Source organism: Ambystoma mexicanum, chromosome 14, assembly GCF_040938575.1.
Source record: "Ambystoma mexicanum isolate Mex_15411 chromosome 14, UKY_AmexF1_1, whole genome shotgun sequence".
Taxonomy (NCBI): Eukaryota; Metazoa; Chordata; class Amphibia; order Caudata; family Ambystomatidae; genus Ambystoma; species Ambystoma mexicanum.
The window spans coordinates 620,658,851-620,680,132 of NC_090940.1; the positions used below are offsets into that span (position 1 = coordinate 620,658,851).

Below are 21,282 nucleotides of genomic sequence, written 5' to 3' on the forward strand. Positions count from 1 at the left end.
AATTGGGGGTGTAAATGGCCGGTAAATAGCTGCCGCCCGTGCCTCAGTGAGGGCTGGGGGCCCTTACCGGCCTGTACGCCCTCCAGCTGGGTTGTGATTGCTATTCACATCCCGGGATTTGCTGTGTGCAAATAGTTTTTTTTCTCTTGGAAGATGGCTCAACGCTATTGTGCAAACACAATCTCCTGAGCGAAAAAAAAGATGGCTGCCGCCATTTGAAAAGGGACATCGTCCCTTTTCAATTTCCATGGCGGCAGTGGGCGATAGGAGTGCCAGTCCAGCACATAAGCTGGGGCGGAGGGCAAAAGAGGAGTAGGAAAAGGGTATGTTTTCTGTTCGGGGGAGAGGCTACCTGTTGCCTTCTCACATTAAAAATAAAAAGATGTCGCTACGCAGTGAAGGGCCTCAGCTGGCTGGAAACAGCAGGCATACACTGTGTATTCTCGCCCGCTGTTCCAGCCACCTGATTGGCTGAGTGTCCTTCCCCAGGATCTCTTTATCTCAGTTCATTGCTAGTTCTGGTCATGGGAAGTTCCATCCTGCCCTGTTGGTTCTCTACCCGTTCAACAATCTTTTCATTCACTACCTAATTCAGCATGCAGTATTCTTAGTGTCATTTTTCCCTAGCTGTTCCACCACACAGTGTTGATTCTGTTGCAGTTAATTGGTAGCTATGTTCATTTCAAGTTCTAGCATGTAACATTTTCTGTTTCAAAGTGCACTGGTTCTGTTCACTACAATTTACGATAGACAGTTCTGGCGCGCTTTGTTCAGTGGTCAGTCAGTCCACTGGTTCTTCCAATATAAAGGTTGGCTCTGTATGATTCACTAGTAGCTGTGTTCAACACAAATTTCACCATGCTATTCGGGTTCTATCTGTTTTCTGACCGTTCTGTTGACTAACGTTTTGAGCATTCAATGTGATGGAGTCTCAGTAGTTTGTCATTACCAAATCCACCATGCTGCATTCTCTCTAACCCTCTATCATCTTGCTACAACATGCATTCCAGCTTTTTTCCACTGGGTCTTTCATCTTTTTTTATAATTCCTGGTTCTGGGCACACCAAGGAGGTGACTCAGTGGGCCGGGTGGTCCCTGAACCAGTGAACATTGGGGTGGGGGCTAATATGGGGAAGAATTCCCTGGTCACCTTAGCTTGGCCTGTCATATGCTTGGGGCAGTCACAGTGCCTCACTGCAAGCCTGTCCAAGATCTAGGCCCTCTCCAATCTATCAGTTGTGAGAAACCAGAGGCGTTTCTCCCAGGCTATTCCCAGGGATCCTTTGTTCAGAGGGCCAGGGGAGGGCTATCGCTCTTGGATCCCAGCCCTGAGGGCAGATGAGCGAGGATCACTTGGGCAGGGGGTCCTTGGATACTATCAGAGACACACTCTCAGACGAGACATGGTATTCCTCCCGTTCCAATACACCCCAACCCGACATCCCCTCAGTTGTCATGGGATATTGTCAACACAGTTCCATCATACCACAGTACCTTTCGTAAGGAAAAGGAAAAACCATCAGAGAAAACAAAGACCATCCCTAAATTCCAACATGTGTTTTAACTCTCTTTCCTCTAAAGCCATTTTTCAACAACCCTACATTCAAACCCCTTTTCCTGGCAGAAATCTACAACGTCTTTATCCCTTTTTTTGTAGAACACTACAAGTCCCATAATCCCATTCCCCTATCGAAACACACAAGGACCGGGACGAAGAAGAGGCAGATGGGAGTCACGAGGATTACCCAAAGGAATCCATGGGCAATGGATTCCTATCGGCAGTCTCCATGTTGTCCCAATAATGAGGTCAGGCAGGGACAACTACTCACACCTGACTCCAATGAACGCTAGCTGGGAGTTTAAAAGCAGCAGCCAGAAACAGCATTTTGAGCGAGCTGGGGATGCTGAAGGATGCCAATACGCCAGAGGGAGACCATTGTTGCCAGAGAAACCCTGTAAGGCCTGGAGGAGGAAAAACTGCTTAGACACTGTACTGGTGAGCACAGGGGAGGCTGCCGTGTGGAGTGGAAGCTGTATCTCCAGGAAGCCAAACTAGGGGCAGCTGGGGTTACCTGGTGGCACCCACATCAGAGCTCCTCCCCTGGGCCAAACCCAAGAGTCCAGGCCTCTGACCTCAAGCCAAAGATCCTTTTTTGCTCCTGATGCTCCCAAACTATGAGAATGCCATTTTGGGGAGCTGGGGAAGTGTGAGCAAAATATCCAGAGGTGCGTTATGGGACTTCGAGTCCAAAACTTTACACTTTGAAAATGTAGAGGGGTTTGAGCCCGACTGGGGGGTGAGGGGGGGGGGTGAAGACCTGTGTGTGAACACTGAGGAAAGAGAACCCTAAGAACATTTGGGGAGAAAGGAGAGAAGCAAGGCATTGCACAGGAGGAAGCAGCAGTTCCAATATGGCAGTTTAATACAAGGCGAAAGACGGCAAGACGGTTGAGGATTGCAAGGAGGGATGCGCCCTTAACTTTTTCAATGAAAGACTGTTTGAACCTTTAAAATAAGAAATAGAATCAAGACTGAGGAGTCCTGCATTGTGTGTCAGAGGTACCCCGGGCTCTCCCGCATCTGTAGTCAAGGCGGGGAGAATTGTTGCCGCTGTGGTACTGTCCTTGGCTCCTACAACAAAGCAGCGCCAGTGAAGTCAGTGAAGTCAGCACAGCCGGTGAGTTGGGGAGATTGATACCAGACCGGTCTGCGTTGAAGCCAAGGTTGCAAGCGGCAACATTGTATAGTGAAAACTGAAGAGAAAAGTGTATGAAGCATATGTGGCAAGCGGCGCAAGCACAATTAAACCAGTTAAACCAGTAGATGAGTGATTGAAATTTGAAGCCAAGATACTATACCGTAGACAGAGTGGTCCGGCTCCACGTGGGTGCTCATTCGAAAGTCTCTATTAGGTATCCAGCTGAAAGGTGGCAAATGTGACAAAAAATTGTGAACATGAAGTGGTCCTGCAACGGGTCAAGCAAAAACCCAGTGCACATTCGAAAGTCTTCGATAGTTGATTAAATCGTGTAGGAAGTTGGTCTGAGCCCGGCTGAGGGAGATCAGCTAAAAGCTTTTTGGTTAAAGCAAGTTTGTGTAAAGTTATTAACATTGCGTTAAAAGGAATCTGAGCCTGACTGAGGGGGAATCCGGGGTGAACCGTGAGTCACCTGAGAAAGAATACTTTACGAGAAATCAAATACATAAATAGAGTACGAACATTGTGTTGAAAGGATCTGAGCCCGGCTGAGGGGGATCCGAGGTGAATTACGAATCACCTGAGAAGTACTTGTGACAATCAGAAAGTTAAGGAAAATAACATAGTTTGTTTGTCACATCAGACCCTCTGAATGAAGAGACTTTGAAAGGCAAAGAGACTGGGGCACGGAAGGCCCTGATGCTAATGCTTGAACTATATCCTTGTGCTAGATAAGCCAGAGACTCTGCTGGGCTCGAGTGTACAGCCTTGTCCAGTGCTGAAAACGTGGGGAAGGCAGGCCAATGGCCTGAACATCCTGACCGATAATTTTGTGAACACTTCTTTCTTTTTTGTATCACTGTTTCCTGCACTATTTGTATTTAGAGGTAAGGATCGGCAATTGTTTTATTAGTATAGGCCCTTTTATTTTGACAAGACACTACGAGGACTGCGTTATTATTATTTGATGGTCATAGCTTGCTCCCATCTGTAGATTTAGGGTTAGATACTGGTTTTTCAAACCCTTTTTTAAAGTTCAATAAACTCCCTTGAACTGTGATCCCCTGTGCCTGTAAGGAAACCATGGTATCAACAGTAAGACGACACAAACCACTATGGCGGTTTAGTCCTGGAAGCCCAATCTCTACACAAGCTGCGGTGAAACCCAACTGATAATAAGGCCTCCCATTGAAAGAAATTGCAGCTCTTTAAACAAACCTCCAGCATAAGAAAAGGTGTCTTTCTCTTTAAGAGATAACATTTCCAGTAAATAGTCTCTAGACACTGGTAGGCTGTTTTGCAGTATCATTGAAACTTTGTGTGGAACATCAAGTAAAAATCAATAATAGGTCAAGTATTTAAGTGGATAAAATGGATAAAACCTAGTGTTTTTTGCCTTGGGTTTATATCAGAGGGGAAAAAAGTTGCAGTAGCTTGTGTTGCAATATGTTCAACCTAATAAGAATAGCAATTGCAATATTATCTTGTAATGTCACTTATTGATTTAAACATTTTGCATATTATCTATGTTACACTAATAAATATACTAATGTTAATATTATTACGTTGTCTTTAACATACCAATTTTTTACTATAATAAAAATGTGTCTCTCCTGACAGAGAGTTTGCTAAGGATAGAATGTTGTCATTTCCCTAAGGACACAGATTATTGAAACTATTCAGTAGATTGTAAAAAGGTTACTGAGTGTGTTTTTCCAGTATTGAATTCGTACACTGGGAAGCAAGCGATCTCAGCACATCACATGAAACACAGGAAAGGGTCACTGAGGAAATACTGCTTTCAAGATGGCAGATGAACCAAGTTACTTACCCCTGGTATCGTTCTTTCGATTGGATGTTCCTCCCACGTATTCCTCATCTTTGATAATTATCTTCCAGCTTAAAAGCTGCTTCGGAAAAATAAATTCCCGTCAGAGGGCGCTGTGCGCTAGCGTCGATGACTCAATGTCCCTCGAAGGCCTTCGACCGATGATCGACGTCATCCGCAGTATATGTAGTACGCGCAGCGCCTGTTGGCTTCAGTTTTTGTTTTTCCGTGTTAAGAGGAATTACTAGCGCCTCCTTAGACTTTAGAAGACTCAGAGTGTAAATCACATAAATTATGCAGCGGTGTAGGTTGGGAGGGGTGATGAGGAATACGTGGGAGGAACATTCAATCGAAAGAATGTTACCAGTAGTGAGTAACTTGTTCTTCAAATGAGTTGTGTCCTCTTACATATACCTCATCTTTGATAGCTTCCCAAAGCAGTAATAGTCTTGGAGGTGGGAAAAGAATTTAGATCTGCCTTTAGCAGTTATCATGGACTGAGTGCAAGACAGCTTTCCCAAAAGCTTAGTCTTGAATCGAAGAAGTGTCCAGGGAGTAATGTTTCACAAACGTGTGCATGGTAGACCAAGTGGCTGCCACACAAATGTCTTTAATAGGTACTCCTCTCTGAAGAGCGGAAGAAGTAGCCATGGTTGAGTGAGCTCTTAGACCCTGTGGGGGATCTTTACTAGCCAGTCTATAGCATTCTTGGATAGCCAGAATAAGCCATCGGGAGTCGTTTTTGTTATTGCTAACCCCAATTTATGACCTGTGTATCCGATGAATAATTGGTTGTCCTGGCGAATTGTTGACATTCGCGAGATATAAAAACTGAGAGCCCTCCTACGGTCCAGTCTATGTAACCTCACCTCCTCCTTTCCAGGATGAGGAGGGGGATAGAAAGTTGGTAAAACTATCTTTTGGGACAAATGGGAGTCAGAGACTATTTTTGGAAGAAACAATGGTCTTACTTTAAGAATAACTTTATCCTTATGGTAGACCTTATATGGAGGTTTACAAGACAGTGCTTGCAATAAGCTCACCTTGCGGGCAGATTCGATTGCAACAAGCAGAACAGTTTTTAGTGTTAATGCACGGGTTCAAAAGGAATGCATGTTAAGAATTTTAAGATTTAAACCCCAAACGGGGACCTGAAACGGAGGAGGAAACACATTAGTGAGTCCTTTAAGAAACTGAATGATGAAAGGGATTTTAAAGTACGTGTATGAGGTTTCCTCTGATGAGCGCTTTTAGATAACCTTTAATTGTTGTGATCTGGAGCCCCAGATTTGCTAAGTGAAGTAGAAAAGATAACACTGTGGGTGTATCGCACTGAAATGGATCCACATTCTTATCCCTAGACCAGCTGCTGAGCTTGTTCCAATGACGGCGGTATAAGGATTTTGTTGCTAGCCCTCTGGCCTAAAGCAAAATCTTCATTACGTCTTCGGGGGAGGTCCCAGTCCTTGTACCCCAGCCTCTCAGAAAACAGTCATGGAGGCTGAGTATTTTGACCTCTGGATGGAGAACCTGACACTCCACTCACGAGAGAAGGTCCTCTCTTTGTGGAAGACGTATCAGAGGCAGATGGACAGGTCCGAGTACCATGCCCCCCTGGCCCAATTCGAGGCCATTAGGATCATGGATTTCCCAAACTTTCTCAACCTCTTGATCACGTGAGGAATGACTGGGACTGGAGGAGACGTGTACAGAAGCGGAAACTCCTAGTCCACCACAAATGCATCTCGTAGAGCTCCTCTTGGGGGAAATTCCCTGGAGGAGAATAGCTTGCACTTACGGTTGGCACAGGTCACGAACAGATCCACTTGCGGGGTTCCCCAAAGGGTGAAGAATCCTTGAAGGATTTCCTGAGCTAGTTCCCACTTGTGGGTTACTGTGCTCTGCCTGCTCAGAGCGTCTTCCGCCGTGTTCTCCTCTCTGGCTAGGTGAACTGCCGACAGGGAGAGTCCTTCTTGAATTGGCCAGTACCAGAGCTTCATTGCCTCTCTGAACAGTAGTAGTGAACCTACACCTCCTCTCTTGTTGAGGTAGTACTTTGCCACTGTGTTATCCGTCATTATCAGGACATTCTTTCCGTGTACAGAGGGTACAAAGGCCTTCAGCTCTAGTCTGATTGCCCTCAGATCCAAAAGATTGATATGTAGTTTGGACTCCGATGGAGACCAACGACCGCCGATTGTCAGATCGTTGGTTTGGCTCCCCAACCCGTGAGTGAGGCGTCCTTCACAACTGTTACCTCCGGCCATGATTGCTAAAAAAGGTTCTCCTTTCAGAATGTTGTTGCAGGACTACCACAGAAGGTCCTGTGCGACTATGCTCGGAACCTGAAGGAGGTCTGACATCCTGACTGAGACTTAGGACCATTGAGCCCTGAGAGTCCATTGGAGAGATCTCATTCTCAGGTGAGCCTCTGGCACCAGAAAAATGCAGGATGCCATGAGGCTGAGCAACTTCGAAAAATCGAAAAACCATCTGCAGAATGCGATGAGCCCTCACCTCGGTTGGCGAGGCTTTTCCTGAGAAAGCATCCAGGACTGCTCCGGTGAAATTGGAGTCTTTGAGATGGTATCATGTTTGACTTCTTGTAATTGAGGGAGAAGCCCAGTTTGTGGAGAAAGTGGCAAGTCACACTGAATGTTCCAGGGTCCGTTTGGGAGAACGAGCCCTGATCAGCCAATCGTCCAGGTAGACGTGAATTCCCCCCCTCTCCTGAGACTCGCTGCCAACACTGCCATCAACTTGGTGAAAACCCTTGGGGCGGAGGTGACCCCAAATGACATAACTCGAAACTGAAAATGAGAACCGCCAACTGCGAACCTCGGGTACTTTGTGCTCGTGATGGATAGGCACATGAAAGTAAGCATCCTGAAGGTCCAATGATACCATCCAGTGTTGGTGTTGGAGGACCCGAAGGATCTGCAAAAGGGTAACCATCTTCAACTTTTCCTTCCTGAGGAACTTGTTCAAGCTTCTTAAGTCCAAGATGGGTTTCAATCCTCCGTCCTTTTTGGGGATTAGAAAATACAGGGAGTACCAACCCCTGTTCCTCTCCGCTGCAAGTACTGGTTCTATTGCACCTTTCTCTAGCAGGATCAAAATGTCCTGCATAAGGTGTGGATCTGGTATTTTCAATGAGCTGTTCCCTGGTGGATGATCCTGGGGCCTTTTTAGAAAAGGAAGGAAGGCAGTAACCCTGGGCTACTGTTTCCAGTGCCCACGCATCTGAATTGCCACTCTTTCAGATGCTGTGAGAGCCTGCCTCCCACTGGGGTCTTGTGGATTAAGGCCTCTGGGAGGTTTTGAGGCGGCTGAAGCAGCGACTGAGGGCAAAGTTGCCGCTGCTTGGGCTGATTTAGGACCTCTTCCTCGTCCACCACAAGGTAATCTTCTTTGTCCTCTATGACTGGCTTTTCCTCTCACTCTTAAAATTGAGGAGTAGAAAGGAAAGGACTTACCCTTCCAAGATGACGTACCGGAGTAGGCATGCTGAGGCTGTCTAATAGCGGCGCTAAGAGATTTAGCTGCCGCTTTTGAGGTATGTAGCCGTTCCAGACTCATCAGCCTTGCTACTAAACAGTCTGGCCCCTCAAAAGGCATATTGAGTAATCTAGATTGCACGTCTGGTGCAAATGCAGATTTCTTCAGCCACGCAAATCTGCGTAGCATGGTGCTAGGCGCCATGAATCTGCTAATACTATCTGCAGTATCCAGACCTGACTGGAGGCACTCACACATTGCCTCCTTACCATCCTTGATGATGGCCAGGAAGCTGTCTCTCTCTCTTCCCCTTTGGGGATGTGGTCAGCCGCCATTGCTGCACAATCCCACAGGATGAACGAAAACTTAGATAATGCACAAGTGGCATTTGTCGATTTCAAGGCCAGGCTACCAGCAGTAAATACTTTCCGCCCACCAAGCGTCCACCCGTTTATCATCCCTATCTGTTAGAATGGTAGAGTAAGCAGATTGTTTTGTGGACGTGGCTGCTTGGATCACCAAAACATTCTGGAGTCCGGTACTTGGTCAAGTAATCTGGGTCACTGCTTAACAGTCTATATTTCTTGGGAAAATTCTTATTAACCGCAGAAATAGAATCTGGGGTTGTTGCAACCCTTTTTTTGCAAAGCAATATGGACGGGCAAAATGGGATCCCTCTGTGGACCTTGGTCTAATATATCTGTTAAGTCATCCTGTTAGAAAGGAGGAGCAGGTCTACTCCATCCCAATATTCTACTAGCTTGGTCAGGAGATGTATATCCTCCACTGGCTGTTTGTAGTTTGTCATACAGATCTATAAGCCTATGTTCATCTAACAAACTCATCTGGCACTTTTGGAGTGCCATATTGAAGACCAAACGGTGTCTGATCATCATCGGATTGTTCATGTTCTTCATAGATTGAAGAAGGATTTGAAGAAATCCTTTTTTGGTAGGCTGGACTTGTTGAGGTCCTCGACACCTTTTCACTATTTTGAGGCTTCGAAGGCTCTCGATGTTCGTCAGTCTTGCGTCCCGGACTCAAGGGTGCACAGGGTTTAGCCTTAGACTTCCCCTTGTCGTCTTTATGCATAGCGACTGGGACATGGGGCCTCATTGCAAGTTTGCCGGTCCGGTAACTACGGTACCGGTAAGCTTGCGGGTACTGTAGTTACCAGACCGGCAAACTACGAGTTCTGCTCGCAGGTACCTTTTCACCTGCCAGGTCGGACCTGGTGGGCAGAATGGCACCCGCAAGCAGAGCATGTCTGATGCACCAGTACCATTCTGAATGGTGCTGGTACATCCAACCTCCCCATTCCCATTGAGCCATAGAGGGCTCAATGGGCATGGGGAGTAAAAGTTTCCGGCCCCTGGCAATGGGGAAATACAGGGTCTGCCAGGGTTGTAATGGCCCTATATTTCCCCATTGCAAGGGGCTGGAATAATTCGTAAGTTTGGCGGCAGCATGACGGTTTTACCGGCAAGGCTACCACCAAACTTGTAATGAGAGGCCCATGGTCTTTCTTCCTTTCCAGGCAGTAGGGCCTTCTCTCTCAAACATTTTCATCACCACCCTTCAGAACTCTTCCCGTTTTGCTGGGGAGTCGGATTTATTTGGACATGTTCTTCTCTCAGGTGAGGAATCACTCGTGGAAGAAGGAGCCCTATGACGTCTTTTCTTCGACCTACTGGAAGAAGATAAAGATTGACGCAAATTACTTCTCTATCAAGATTTCTTAGATCCTTTTCGACGAGGAGAAACTCTCGACTCATCCAAAGTATGTTTTTTCGGGACAGAAGGGGATTTTGGAATTTTACCCACCGTCAATTTACCTTTGCAGTCTCTCAGAGCCTTGTCAGTCATCGCCTGACTATTTGCACTCCTTCGTATGATGCTCCATGCCGATGCACCACAGGCAAACGCACAATCCTGACATTTCTTAAAACCCATCTTGGGCGTTGATGGAGTCGACGGTGAAGACATGACGTAATTTTTTTTCAAAGCAAAAGCATATACTGCGGATGACATCGACCATCGGACGGAAGCCTTTGAGGGACATTGAGTCATCAACGCTACTGCAAAGCGCCCTCTGTCGATAAAAATGATTTCCGAAGCAGCTGAACTGGAAGATAATTATCAAAGATGAGGAATACGTGGGAGGACACAGTCCATTCCAAAGACCAGATATAGAATGTTATCACCCCAGTAGCCCAAAGTGGTCCCCGAGGCACTTGGGGATAAACCAGTCTCATTACTAATCTACTTATAAGTGTCAGGTTCAGACCCTCACTGAAAGACCCATCCAGAAGGAGATGGAAGAGGGAATACCTGTATAAAAGCACCCTGTTCCAGTTGCTCAGTGTGGGTGGCATCAGTGCCCTTCCACCAAAGCCCTCAATAGGATAGAAAGCATCCACTTGAACAGCTACTTTTTCATCGCTCCTGCTCATTTATAAGACAGCATGATATCTACAACCTGCTACAGGAGGCCATCGCGGAGACCAGAATTCTAGTCAACAGGGAAAGATGAGGCCATCCCACCATCTTAAAAGATTTGTATCAATCATATGGGCAAGAAAGCAGGAGGATTGGGAATACAAGTTTAAAAAAAAGAAATGTGGATGCTTTCCAGAAGGTTCTGTTGAATCAGGAATCATGTAAGTGCAACAACACGTGAGTGAAAAAAAGAGTAGACACAAACGTATATATTATGGTCATAATGAGGCGTTTTCTAATTAAAATGGCAAAGAAATGGTGAATCCAGTGAAGTGCTCATTCAATTAACTGGGCGCACCTATCAAGATTGGTGAACTCAACTGAACTGCAGAATATCAGTGTGATTGAGCAATCTGGATTTAAAGCACCAGATTTAAAGAAACCAGTCTTCCAACAGAATTGCAGGTTTGGCATTGATTAAGATACATTATTTGAGGAGCTTTTGTATTGCCACCTTCTGCGTTCCCTCTTGTACCCTCGAAAAGTCCAATATAGGAACCCAAGGAAGCAGTTCAATGTGCAGGTGTAAACGGGGACTACAAAACACAAAAAATGAAATCATTGGTGCGTATTGGTTATAAACTTTGGAGACCTAAGTGTGACCACTGGGCTCTGCTTCCGTTGCAGGATCATTTTTGAAAACGTCTGTTGAAGTTTAATGTGTTTTTTACAGTTATTTTGTACGGCTGAACCCCTGGAGTATCTGCTTGTGGCACCTATGCAGTGCTGGACCACTCTGTCAAAGGTATTGTATCTTGCTTTGAAAGTTCAATCACTCATCAGCAGTTCAACTTTACTTGCGTCTTTTATCACACGCGTTTTAACAATGTTTGTTCCAGCTCTCGCCATACAATGTTGCTGCTTGCAACCTTGCCTTCAACACAGACCAGTCTTGTATCAGTCTCCTCAACTCACCGGCTGTGTTGATTTCACTGTCGCTGCTTTGATCTTGGAGCAAAGGTCAGTACCACAGCGGCTCTTGTTTCTCCACGCCTTGAGTATTGACGCGGGAGCGCCCCCGGGCATCTCCAGCACACAATGCAGGATTCTTCAGCCTGGTTTCCTGGCCTCACGCTTTCTATTCTCAATGCTTCCGGAAAGTAACGGTTCCTTGTTGAAAAGGTCAAGGCAACTTCCCTCCTTGCGATCCCCTTCGGTTTTGCCGTCTTTCTTCTCTCGTTCAGCTGCCGTCTCGAAACTGCTGTTTCCTCATGTGGTTTGCCTCGCTCAGAGTGTGCTCTCGTGCTCTGCCTTTTATCCGTGTGGGCAAGCTTAATGGAAGTCAGGTGTGTGATGGTCAGTAATTGCCCGACCTAGCCTGACCATTGTATTGGGACACGTCAGATACACGGCTTGGGCATTAGTCTGTGTTCTCTCATAGCAGGCTGCCTGTGAGAAAGTGTTTGTGTTGTAAAAGAGGGGTGGGGGTAGAGTTCATAAATATCCTATCTGTTAGGATGGGGTAAAGGTGTTATAGGGAATGGGATACCACGTCTCGCCATCCGGTGTGCCACTCCCACAAGACCCCTCACCCAGGTGATCCTCCCACACTGGTCCACCCCCAGGACCTGGATCTAAAAGCGATGGCCGTGTCATGACCCCCTGGATGACTGATCTCCGGGGACTAGCGGGTGACACCTTCTGGTTTCTTGCACAGGTGACCAAGGATGGAAGGTAATATTGGAAGCTTTTGAAGCCTCTGGTGATGTCTCCTTCCCATCTAAAGGACAGCTCTAAGGTTGTGCTACGTCCTGGACACTGGGAGTGAAAACGTTCCTTGTGCTGATAACTGTTTGTTGACAAGTCTAAATGTTTACGGCATCTAGAAGTAGAATTTCTTATGTTAGGATTAGTCATTTGCCGCAGAATGCCTTTGCACATTTGCAAGAGTCTGTTGCTATGCCATGAAAACTGTAGTCAATCACAGTTGAGTGATGTACAGACAGTACTGGATCATCTGCATTGACCCAGTATTTTTAAGATTTCCCCCAAAAAAAGTATGATTTGCATAGCGAACTGTAAGCTGCATACACAAGTGTGATTACGCATCAAACTCCATATCTGTCCCACTCGCTATATCCTTTCCAGGCAGAGAAATGCACTTCAGGAGAAGGAAGTGGGGCTGGTATTGCATTTATAAATGCTGTAGCACACCATAGATTTTAAAAGGTACATGTTGTGGAGATAGACTATAGTGATGTTGTTTTAGCATAATTGTTTGTAAGTATAATTTGAAATTAACAATATTAATTATACAAAATAATCATCATTTTAGAATTAGAATATGAATTTGAGACTAAAACGTGAATGGATGCTGAGGTCAGTGATGAACTGTATAATTTGCAACATTTGACGATGTTATTTCAGTATCCTGAAGAGTCTTAAAATTATAAACCATTATAAAACTCAGTAAAAGCAAAGGTATGTTTCATTTTCAGATGATGACCTACAAGTGGTATTTACCCAAAATGGCCAAGCATTTTCCGGACGTCATTTTCCCTGGGAATCATTGGAATCCTGTTGAAGGCACGTTTCTTGATGGAAGACGCACATTTAATCTTGGACATTTCCTCAGTATTAATAAACGGTAAGGGTTCTATCATAGGAAACACGAAAATTGAATTGCTGATAACCTCTAACTTGCATGACGGATTTAGCTGATATTTTGCAAACTGAGCTTTTGTCATGGGCCCCCGCAGACTGCAAATCTTGGAAAATATGGAAGCAAAAACCAGTGGACGGAATTGGACCAGGTAGGAAACAACCTCGGCACAAAGGGCTAGCTCAATTTCCAAGAGGGGTCTGGGCATAGTCCATCCAGTAGTTGTTAAATAATTTGACTTAGAAGGGGGTGTCCCTTCTCCCATGGGAGATAGTGCTAAAATGATAGCACCATCTCCCATGGTGTTTGCAGCAATGGGGCTTTTCAGAAATGAAAAAGCTGCCTTTTTTTGTCCGATGTGAGACATAAACAGGATTATAATGGTAATAACCCGGGTTAGCTTAAAACAAAATATTGGGAAAAATGCCATTTGGAGGAGGAAAAAGGATGAAATGGCATCAGGCTAAAGGTGGGGAGGGGTAAAAGGACAACATTTGTAGTTTGGGGTGGTGGGGGTTGCTGGGGACCAACTTCAGAGCTCAAACGTTTTGGCATAACCAGAGTTATCCTGGGGATCAGGAATGAAAGCGTGTCGCACGAAAATATCCGCAGTTATTTGCGGGCGTTTACAGCTAACCAGGGTTATTTGTGGTACATTCCAAATATAACCACAGTTATGGGAAAAAAAATTTTCATTTGAAAAAGTTACAAAAATTACATTAATACAAAAAAAATGTTTTTTTTCTGCTACAGTGAGGTGGAGGTAATGGGTGTGGTCGAAAAATATGGGTACTGGGTTACTTTAAAGAACCGAATGGCGCAATATGGAAAGTGGACACGACCAACGGCCATGGCTAGTGGGCCCCAACAAAACCAATTGGGGCAACATGTCAAGGGGTGCAATATGCAAAAGAGGTCCTGGCCGAAGGCCCAGGCTAGTAGGCCCGAAAGACATGTATTGTGTCTGCAGCCTTTATGTACAGTGGACATGGCTGAAGGCCCTGGCCGAAAGCCATGGCTAGTGGCCTGGCAGTGTTTTAAAATAACAATGGGCACAGACAAAGGCCCTGGCTGGTGGGCCCAAAAGATATGTATAGTGAACCATGGCCATCTAGTAGGTCCGAAAGAACAAGTGGAACGGCCGAAGGCCCGGTAGTCTTTTCAAATACACAGGGGGCACGGCAAAAGGTTAAGGGGCCCAAAAGACATGTAGCCACAGCTAAAGGCTCTGGCCTTTGTGAGTGGTCAGAAATGCGAGGTGGACAAGCAGATAAGAGTTCTCCCACAAGTAGCCATTTTATTAAATAAGGGTGAGAAAAACACCTCCCTTTCCCTAACCGCACGAGGATTTCCCTGCCTGTTAGACTAAGACTAAAAGAAAACACTTTATTATCAAAAAGAGATCTGTCCCTCACACTTGTACATACAACAAAATCATACAGGTATCATATGGCAGTATAAACAATATAATAACAGTTACATTCAAACATAAACTTTGTAAACATATATCCTTGTAACCTGGGTCGGATCCGCTTTCCCTGGATTAATGCAGGACTTTCTAAACCAAAGTGCCAATCAAGAAAGTTATTTTCAATAGCTAGCCAGGCTCTGCTCCAAAGGCAACACAAAAAATTCTGTTTGCTCCACAAGTCTTTCACTTGGCACATGAATTGTCTTATTGCTAAACACGATTTATCGCACTTCAAAATTATTGTCCAAAGTTTCTACAAGCTCTTGCTTCATAAACCAAAAAGACTTGGGGCCTCATTACGAGTCCGGCGGTAACAGAGGCGGTAAAACCACCTGGTTACTGCCTGGTTACCGCCGGACTCGTATTACCATTCCGCCTCCGTGATTCCCGGAATTACCGGGGCATTACAACCCCGGTTTTCCGGGAATCACGGAGGCGGAATGGTGTTAATCCCCATTCCCATTGAGTCCTATGGGACTCAATGGGGATCATGGAAACACTGGCAGCATCTCGTAATGCTGCCGGTGTTTCCTCGTCCGCCTGCAGGCGGTCGGTGTTAAACCCGCCAGGTCAAACCTGGGGGGACATCACCTCCCGCCTGCAGGAGTCAGGATCAGGCGGTCCGGAAACAACGTGGCGGTGGGTTTACCGCCACCCGTTATTTCCGGACCGCCTGATTTGTAATGAGGCCCTTTGTCTTCACACTTCAAGTCAGTATTCAATATAACTTCTCTTATTTGAAGAGCAACCACTTTCACATTTCTTCTTCATAAACAATAATAGTTTTGTCAGCAAGTTTTACCACAGTTCATCACAACATATCAGTGGACATTGCCACTTTCTTTCCACCACAACCTTACACCAAACTGCAGTACTTGAATGTCTTCTTCCTGGTTCACTGGCCTGCCAGGACTAACCACTAATATTCCCTTTCCTGGTATACTCGCCTGCCAGGATAAAACTCGTATCACTACTACCAGTACTCTGTGGGAAGGTTTGCTTCAAACCTTAGAAACCTTTTTGACTTTCAACTACAACATTCGCGATAACAACTTCTTCCATAAGGATACAATACACATTGATGCTGTTTGTTCCTCTGATTTGTTTGCCACATTCAATGCATGTTATGTTCCTCTCCGCTTTGATGATTTCTTCAAGGAGGGCTTTCTACAACATAAGTTAGCTGCTGGTAATGTCTCTTGTTCAGGTTTCCCCTTTTTGGAAAACTGTATCCCTTTTAATTTAGAATTGCCTTTCTTTGGCTAAGGCAATGCTGGTTGTTATTTTCCTTTTCAGGTAATCTCTCTAGATTACATTCATCTCGCTTTCTCTTAATATGAATATTATGTCAGCATTTCTTTAATTCATTAGTTCAGTATTCAAAAAGGCTGCTGGCAGCCAGCTGTCTGTTGCGGAGTGCCCCAGAGTTACCTACTGAAGGCCAACTCACTGGTCTTTCCCTGTGCTTCTGTTCGACCCGCTGCGCTCGCTTCTTCTCTGGTCGGGTCCTGGACCTCTGACAGCTCTGGTTACATTTGCACGCCTTTTGAAAACGGAAGTCTGCATCTCTCCTCATGTGCTCTGGTGAACGCCAACCACTGGAGTAGGACGCCAAATGAGCAGAGCTTCTCTCTGCTATGGGACAGCCAGTCACAGCACCGCTTCTGGCGCATCCTCTGTACTTCAGAGTCTTAACTTCTACGACTCTCTCAGCACTGCATCCCGTTGAAAACACAGCAGCGGTTCCGGCGTCATCTTCTTTTTGCTTCTGCTGCTTTCTAGTGGCCTGCACCCGAAGGGGCTTTACATATTCAAAAGTCCTGCTCAGGTGTGGGCCATTAGAACCACTAGACTGCACACCACAATTCTCCACCTCTGAGCCCCTCTTGCTCGTCCCAGTACCTAGAACATTAATGGACTTTAAGTCCCATAATTCTTTGTGTCATTTCAACTTTATCTACTTCACTCTGTTTAAATGATTTATAGAGTATACCTTTAGGGGAGGTTTTTAAAGGAGTTAATGGTTATGATATGATATGGCGTTTGTAACGCGCCTATACACAAGTGTTTCAAGGCACGATGAGGCAAGGGAGGGGGAACAGATGGAAGACGGACACCGATCTTACTAGGCCAGGTGTCACTCAGATCGCGCAATAGCAGGGAAAGGGGGAAAAAGAAAGTGCGGGGGGAGGAGAAAGTGCAGTACATGGGATAATAAATAATAAGATAAATAAAGAACGGCCAGCTAGTGGCAAGTGCAGGGTCAGTGCAGACATAAGTGCTGGTGGGGGGACTGTAGGGATACAGAAAACAGTCCCCAGGTGCAGGGGTTGCCAGGGAGGCAGCGCAGGCGTGAAACTGGCAAGGGCATGGGCCCGAGGTTGGAAGGGTGGCCAGGTAACCCGAGCAGTCACAGTATCAACCCGGACTTCAGCGGGGGAGAGAAAACAGAAGTAAAGAGGAAGGTTGTTAGGTGCTTCCGGAACCGAAGATGGTTCTCAAGTTTCAGGGAGTCCGGGAGGCTGTTCCAGAGGGAGGCCCCAGCCGAGGAGAGAGATCTACCACCAACTCGCTGCTTGGAGAAGCGACTGACCCTGAAGAAGTTGGAGGTGGATGAGCGAAGAGCTCGAGAGAGAAGATATTTAGCAAGAGAGAGTTGAAGGTATTGAGGCCCAGGCCGCAGAAGGCCTTGTGGACGATGCAGATGGTTTTGAACTTAATCCTCGCAGCCACTGGGAGCCAGTGCAGAGATTTCAGTTCTGGAGAGAAACGATCCCTGGGTTTGAGGCCAAGGACAAATCTTGCAGTCCTTTTCTGGATGACTTGCAGAGAGCATAAAGTAGAAGCAGGCAGATTTAGAAAGAGGCTGTTGCAATAGTCCAGTCTACAGAGAACTAGAGCTCTGGAGACAGTGAGCATCTGGGGGAAGGAGAGGAAAGGAAGAATACCTCTGATGAGGTGCCGCTGGTAGTGTGACTTCTTAGAGATGTCAGAGATGTGAGTAGAGATGGAGAGTGTGGAGTTGAAGATGACACCAAGGTTTTTAGCCTTGCAGGTGGGAGCAGGAAGGGCCAAGAGAGACCGGCCAGAGACCTATAGGAAAGGAGGGAGTGGGTGTACCGATGAGGAGAATCTCAGTCTTACTGGAATGTAGGCAGAGGTCATTGGCAGCACACCACTCCTGGATAGCAGACAGACAGACAGAGATGAGGGACGGAGAAGAGGTGGCCGTAGGTAGCCTGAAAAGGAGCTGAGTGTCATCTGCATAGCATTAAAAGTTGGGGTAGAGAGTGGCAATGCGGCGGGCAAGGAGTGCCAGGTAGAGAGGTTAGACCCCTGGGGGGACACCATAGGTAGAGAAAAAGATAGCAGAGAGGAAGGACCCAAGTTGGACCTGGGAGGGTCGGTCGGAGAGGAAGGAAGTCGGCCATGCCAGGGCCTGCCCGGTGATACCTAGGTTATCACAGAGACACTTTAGCAGGATGCCATGGCTCTGTGATAACCTAGGTTGACAGTGTCAAAGGCAGAAGAGAGATCAAGCAAGATGAGGGCAGGGGGTGTTTGAGTCAAGGGTGGAGAGCAGGTCTTCACAGATGTTCAGGAGAGCAGTTTCCATGCTTCTGGCAGCTCTGAAGCCATACTGGTGGTCATGAAGACAACCAACAGATTCAGTGTGGAGGTTAAGCTGGGAGATGGCCAGTTTCTCTAGGAGCTTGCGCAGGAAGGGAGTGATGGAGTTTGGACGATAGTTGGTGTTGTGTAGTATCTTTAGATGATTATACTGTACTAGTATATAGAATTTAGAATAATAGAATGTTAAGTAGAAAACTCTGGAGTGCAGGTCTAGGTGAAGTCAGTTAAGAGATGAATAAAGTGGCATGAAGATGCTTAACTAATGGCTGACCTGTGATTTATGATAAGAAGTCAGATCATAACAATGGCGATGAGGATAAAGTGAGCATAATCGGAACGCTTATTAAAGGCAGACAGGACTGTGGTGCCCAGGAGGAAGAAACTGGAGATACATGGTTACGAAGAACAGGATGGGAAATATGGAGAAAACATAAACTACGGATTCAATTGAGCGCAAGGTAGGAGCAGCGGGACATAATATAGTATGAACTTTGTTGGTGACATAAGGAAACGCATACATTGCATCGCGCTGTAGAGCGAAATATTCATGGACTGTGGAGCATCATTTGAACTAAGCGCAACGTACCTTGATGCACAAGCCGATGCGCGAGTACAGCCAGCATAGGAGAAGGCTTCTGTGCACAGGCCGACGTGTATAAACAAGGAAGTAGCAGGAAGCGTTAGAATAAAGGACCCGCAGATGTCAAGAGTACGTGCTGCCATCTTGGGGACAAAACTTATAATATGTAGTGCGATTCGTACAATGGAAGCCGTGGCAATGGGAGGGATGTTTGAACACTGAACGTAAAGACACAACAAAAACAAAAATAAAGGGAAATTACATAACTGAAAGAGGAGAAAACAAGAGAAATAAAGTGGAGAATATTAACTTCCGGTACTAATATTACGGGTTTTAGCCACAAATTGAAACATTTGGACTGCAATAAGGACATATATGCACAGTCAAGCAAGGGGTAAAGAACAGATATAAAGTGCGGAGGGAAGACACACTTAAGTGCAACAAGTGGAAAACAAGGAAGCTACAGAATGTCAGTAGACGACATGCAGTCTGTAGGGGATGCAAATGGACAGCAAAGCATACCCCAAGTGGCATCAAGTACATTAATGTCAACAAATCCATTGAACTATCTTAGAAGGCCAAATCCATTCATGCTGGAGCCACAAGAAACACAGGGTCAAAGGTGGCAAAAGTGGATTGAGGAACTCAAGGAGTTTTTAAGAGCTGTAGGGGATCAAAATGCCCCAAATAAATTGGACATCTTCACAAACCTAGTAGGAAAGAAAATAACAAGCATCACTAAAACAATTCCAATACAAGAGAGAATGGCATATCCATTATTGGTGGCTGCCATCAATACACAAATAATAGTCCGTTAAACAGAGATTATGAGAGATATATCTTGAACCTATGCAAACAAAGTCCGCACAAAACTATAGCCCAATTTGTATTGAGATTACAGAAAAATGCAACATTCTGTGAGTTCACCAATTTTAATGATGATGAGGCAATAAGGCTGAGAATGATCGAGGGTTGCCTATCATCACAATTTAGAAAGCACTTGTTAAAGAAACCTCTCCCGATGAAGGAAGTATTGGAACTGGTCAGGGTATATGAGAGGGTAGACGTGCAAGCAGCAAACATAGAAAACCTCAAAAATGTAGAAACTGTGGCTGGCATGAACAAGAACACCCAATGGCAGAGAAGACATCCAAGAATGGGATCGCCTAGCCTACTGTGCAGGGGCAGTAATGAGAGACAGTGCTATCGCTGTGGCTTCAAATTTCCACACAAGGGACCCTGTCCTGCAATGGGTCAGCTATGCCTGAGGTGTGGACAAGAGAACCACTTCCAGACGATGTATAAAGAGAGGATGAACATGCCGTTGATGAATAGTAATTCCCAGGTCCTGTTGAAAAGAACGTACAATGTCCAAAAGAATGTTGAAGGCGAAATCCTGGAGAGAGGGATATTAGACCTTATCCTCAGGCGAGGATGAATTCACATTCCGCTCAGACTGGATTTGTACGAGCCATGGATGAATTGCAGATTGTGAGAGCTAATCAAAATATACAGGATCCAGGACAAGGAATAGTAACTGTTGATGGTTCACAAACCCAAGAGAGTGAGGTCTGATGACCCATATGAGAATCCACCGATACAGACCATGTCATATGAGGAGGAAGTGGATCCGATGAATGATCAGAGAGACTATGAATATGATCGATACAGCAGAGAATACGTGAGACTGATAATTTAGAGCGGCTGAAGATAGAATTCCCTAAATTATTTCAGGGAATCCGCAAATTGAAATCAAATTAAGCGCATCTGCATATTGATGGATTCGATTCAGCCTGTCCCGCAACATCCAAGGCGTGTGGTTTTTCACTTGCAGAAACAAGTGTCGCAAGAGCTTGAACAATTGAGAAACAATGATATCATTGAAAGAGTGGAAAATGGACCGACACCATGGGTTTCTCCCCTTGTGGTGGTTCCCAAAGCTGATGGGCGACTTTGGCTCTGTGTGGATATGAGAATACCGAACACAGCCATCTTGAGGGAGAGGCATTCAGGTCCAAACATAGAAGACATGATAATTTGTTTGAATATGGCCAAGAGATTCAGCAAGTTAGATCTAAATCAGGGATACCACCAGTTGGTAATTGACCAAGAATCGTGTCCAATAACCACTTTTAGCACTCATGAAGGGTTATTTAGGTACAAAAGACTAAGTTTTGGGATTTCTTCGGCTGCTGAAATTTTCCAGGAATCCATCAGGAAAGTGATAGCACCAGTATCTAATGCATTCAACTATAGTGACGACATTCTTGTATACGGAAATGATCAAACCCAACATGACAAGGCATTGAGACAAGTGTGCGAGTTGCTGCAAAAAGTGGGTTGACATTGAATACACAGAAGTGTGAGATAAACAAACAAAGCTTGAAATTCTTTGGGCATATATTCTCGGAGGATGGTATGAAAGTGGATCCAGAAAAAGTGGAAATGATATTGAAACTACAGGCCCCGAGA

General features: G+C 45.6%; 1 protein-coding gene across 1 annotated transcript in view; it reads left to right on the plus strand.

Annotated features, from left to right (window-relative positions):
* Positions 1 to 21,282, plus strand: part of TMEM260 (transmembrane protein 260) — a 374,961-nt gene that overhangs the window by 235,231 nt on the left and 118,448 nt on the right. Inside the window, exon 12 of the mRNA XM_069638070.1 lies at positions 12,963 to 13,111. Within this exon, the coding sequence (XP_069494171.1) occupies positions 12,963 to 13,111 (149 nt within the window). The remainder of the gene's footprint in view (positions 1 to 12,962; positions 13,112 to 21,282) is intronic.